Source organism: Gekko japonicus, unplaced genomic scaffold, assembly GCF_001447785.1.
Source record: "Gekko japonicus isolate JY-2015 unplaced genomic scaffold, Gekko_japonicus_V1.1 scaffold75, whole genome shotgun sequence".
Lineage (NCBI taxonomy): Eukaryota > Metazoa > Chordata > Lepidosauria > Squamata > Gekkonidae > Gekko > Gekko japonicus.
Window position 1 is genome coordinate 366,729 of NW_015173124.1, and position 4,166 is coordinate 370,894.

Genomic DNA, 4,166 nt, shown 5'->3' on the forward strand with positions numbered 1-4,166 from the left:
CTCTCTCTCTCTCTTTCTCTCTCTCTTAGACAAATAAATATCATTAGCAAACAAATAAATATCATTGGACAAATGAATATCATTATCAATATCTGTTTTTACCCCTTTTGCTTTTATTTTTGGCAGTCTCATTTAATGTTAATAAAAAGCAAATGTGCATAGTTTTAAAATAAAAATGTGTGTAATATTTGTTCATGTCTTGTGGCTCTTAAACATCTGACATTTATTCTATGTGGCTCTTACACTGAGCAAGTTTGGCCACCCCTGCCTTATACCAATCCGACTGCATCTCCTGATATACTCTCATCATGTGCCAATTAACCTCTTCATTCTCCTTACAGTAACCTCTCTTAGGAAAATTTGTTAGGCAACACAACAACTAGAGCTAAGGTATTCTGTGTTGTTTCCTGGTAAATTGGAATGGCTTACTGGAATGGGTGTTGAGGGCACTTTCTCTCCCAGCATTTTGGAAAGCATGCAAGAGCTTTTTATTTCAAACAGCTTTTTTGTGGAGGGCAAAGCAACTGTTGGAAAAGTACTGTGGGGAAGGCTGGGTAATGATGTGGTCTGTGTGTGTTGTTTTAACTCTGCCGCGTTGTTTAAATTGTTATCACAACTTCTTACCTGCATGAACTACTTTGAGTCTGAGAAGAAAGGCAGGGAATGCTTTAAATAAGTCTCAGCTGTATCCTTTAATGAGAATGAAATATTTGATAGTCTGACTGAATGAGCATCCTTCAGTTTTTTCTCTCTCAAGACACCATCTTGATTCTCCTGCTCTGTCACTGTCCTTCTATAATTTTTCATCTGGGTAAATCTCACATATGGAACTCCTCACCTGGGTAGACTTGGTATCCACTACCGCAAACCAGAAATGTTCCCCTGCCAGTCAATAGGTTGAGCTACTGATGTTCCTTTCCCTCATGCTGTGTTGGGAGGACTGTTCTTCTGCCCTACCAGGATGCTGTCCTTTGGGAGGACTCACTCAGTGGCAGCATACTTCAATATCATATGCAGAATAGAGATATTCCTCCATAGTTCTGAATGACTGATTTGCACAGATACCTTCAAGTATGGTGATGAGACGTTAGAAGTGAAAGAGAAATCACAAGTTGTTCATGGTCTTCCAGGGCTCGTCCTCCCATTATGCATTTACCCCAGACCCTTCACCAAGTACTTGCCTCAATACTTTGGTCAAACTAAATGAACCCTCAGGTACCACCCAGCCCCATTATACCCAATTACTGGGTCACTGTGGAGAATGTCAAATCCATTAAGTTCACATGCATTACTTCTACAGCCCATCATTTGTCTTTCTGCTTCATACCACTCACAAACTTCAGAGACACTTATGGCATATAGGTATAAACTCTTTATCCCTGGAAAGAGAAAGACGATGATTTCCTCTTTTTAAAAAATCAGTTCCCTACATTTCAAAAAGTACTCTGAGATGAATGAGAGAGGCAGCTAAGTAGCTCCTACAGAGAAGCAGGTGTCCAGCTTTTATTAAGGGGGTAGTCTGCAGATCATGATACAGATTTGCAGGGAGACTGATTTAGGCAGTGTTATTAGAGCTTATTTTATGGGGTCCTGCAGTGAAAAAAAGAAGATTGCCAACAGACATCAGTGGCACTGAAGGGAAGATAGAAAGTGCCAGTTCTCCAGGAAGACATTTCTTTTCACCAAGCAGGATAATTGCAAGGGGGAAATCACATCTATTTTCTTTAAATCCTAATTCTATGATTGAATTCATTCTGTGTGAAAAATAATTGTGCAAATTAAGTATTTTCACTATTTTTATTTTATTATTGATTTTGCTGCCAAAATGTTTTAGGAGAAGCAAGGGCGAATGGAAGGAAGTAAACAAGACTGCAAACTAACATAGTATAGTGGCAGGAAGAGGAGAGAGAAACTGTGGCTCCGCAGTAATGCATTTGCTTCACATGCAGAAGGTCTGAAGTTCAATCCCTGCATGTCCAGTAAAAAGGATCAGGTAGCAGGTAATGCGAAAGAGCTCTGCTTGAGATTCTAGAGTGCTGCTTCCAGTCAGAGTAGACAATACTGATCTTGATAAACCAGCAGCCTGACCAAGTAGAAGGCAGCTTCACATGTTCATGTGAATACAGCAGAACAATGTGTAAGGCATGACATTTCACTCCTCAGTTCCTTCTTCTTGTTTGAGATATTTTTTTAAAAAACTGACAATTTCAGGATGCCAACATCTGCAACAGTTATTAGATTCCATGTTTGGGTGATTCTGCTAAGTGTCAGTTATGCGAAGTTCATATAGTCTTGGATATGGGAATGCATATGGCTGCAATGAAGCAAAGGAATAAAAAGAATGAATTTCCATTGGTTTTTGCCATGCAAAACATTGCTAGAGAGCTTGATGAATGTTCTTGTAATTGCAAGGTTCCAGTCCTCTTTAATGAACCCCTGGAATCGCAAGGTCAGGAAATCTGAGGCAAAAAAAGGAGCTAGAATGACAATAAAACAACCTGTCCCCTTCCCCACACCAGCTGAATTTGCATGCTTTTGTTAATTTATTTAGATATTGATACCCTGCTTTTCTCCTTAAATGGGGAACCAGGGCATCTTATAATATCATTCTACCCTCCTCCATTTTATCCTCACAACAACCACTCTATGAGGTAGGTTAAGCTAAGAAAGAGATACTGGCCTAGGGTCATCCAGTGAGTATCCATGGTAGAGTAGGGATTTGAACCTCAGTCTCCCAAATCCTAGTCTAGACCTTTAACCATTCCACCATAGAAGGGAATGAATTTTCAAGATGCAAAATGTATAGTTTTATTTGCTCCACTGATGTAGATTAGAAGCTGTTCAACCAATATTGTTTACTAACATTATTTGTGATTTTGACTCACCATAAGGAACACATTCTCTTTCTCTCTCTCTCTCTCTCTCTGTGTGTGTGTGTATGTGTGTGTGTGTGTGTATTGTGTGTGTGTGTGTATTGTATTTGGTTGTGCTTGTTTCTTTAGGAAAGAGGAGTGATGATAAATAGCTACATATACATGAGTTTTCTCATTCTCCACCAGAGTAATCCAAATTATGAAACTCTTGAAAGGACAGTGATGCCCATTAGTGAGACATCATTCCAGGGACAGAATAGTGCCGGGTATACTGAGGATCCTTCTCAGATCTATTCAGTGGGGCTTACTTCAAGATAAGTATTTTAGAATTGTACTATAAGTTCCTATTGCTAGTCTGGAGAGAGGAAGGGAATACATTTACAGATTCTTTCATACCCTTTGACAATCTAGCAAGTTACCTGTGGCCCCACCCCTGCCCCAGCCTCACACAGGACCATCAAATTCCAGTGGGGTAGCTAGTTTATTGCAGCAAAAAAAAAAAAGCCCTATAGCACCCTAAGGACTAATAAACATATTGTAGCATAAACGTTCATGGACCTGACTGCATCTAACAATGTGGCTCAAGTTCACAAAAGCTTATGTTACATTTAGTGGTCTGGTATTTAAGGTACTGTAGCACCCTTACATGAAACAGTCAATGCATATGATACAGGAATTATATTTCTATGCTACTCCTCTAGGAAAGCCTTACTCGGTTTGAAAAGTGATGACAGGTTTACAAAAAAATCTACAGGTTTTAACAGACAGAGGGACCATCAAAGGTGGTGAAAGCTTTGAAAGTGAGTGAACTCTGTGGCATATTCTTCCCTGAAAACGGCTCAGATTACAATGGGATGTGCCTCTTCCAGCAACTTGTGCTCTCTTTTGTAAAGAATGCTCTGTAAACATGGTTTCTGAGCTCAATGGGGGGGGGGTTCTGTATGATAAGTGATCAAGGAAAGGGGTTGTTCAGATTCTCAGAAAAGCCACCTAATATCATAGATCTAGGTGTCTCTAGGCTAATGAAGTTCAGTGGTAATGGGCTCCATTCTGCTTTCCCTCTTTGGCATTGCAATCCTATGCAGAGTTGTTCCAGTCTAAGCCCACTGATTTCACTGGTCTTAGATAGGTGTAACTCTGCAGAAGACTGCATTGTTAGTCTCACAAAATGTATATGTTAAATTATTATCTACCAGTCTCAGTAGGCTTGATTAAATTTGTGTACAAGTACAATCCATGGTCATATGGCAGTCAGCAAAAAGGCAGAGGAAAACTACTGCATTGTGACAATTA

At 39.7% G+C, this 4,166-nt stretch overlaps 1 protein-coding gene across 1 annotated transcript in view; it reads right to left on the reverse strand.

Moving 5' to 3' along the window:
• RAD54L (RAD54-like (S. cerevisiae)) overlaps positions 1 to 1,036 on the reverse strand; it is a 33,092-nt gene extending 32,056 nt beyond the window's left edge. Inside the window, exon 1 of the mRNA XM_015421947.1 lies at positions 1,001 to 1,036. Within this exon, the coding sequence (XP_015277433.1) occupies positions 1,001 to 1,036 (36 nt within the window). The remainder of the gene's footprint in view (positions 1 to 1,000) is intronic.
• Positions 1,037 to 4,166: the final 3,130 nt, after the last annotated feature.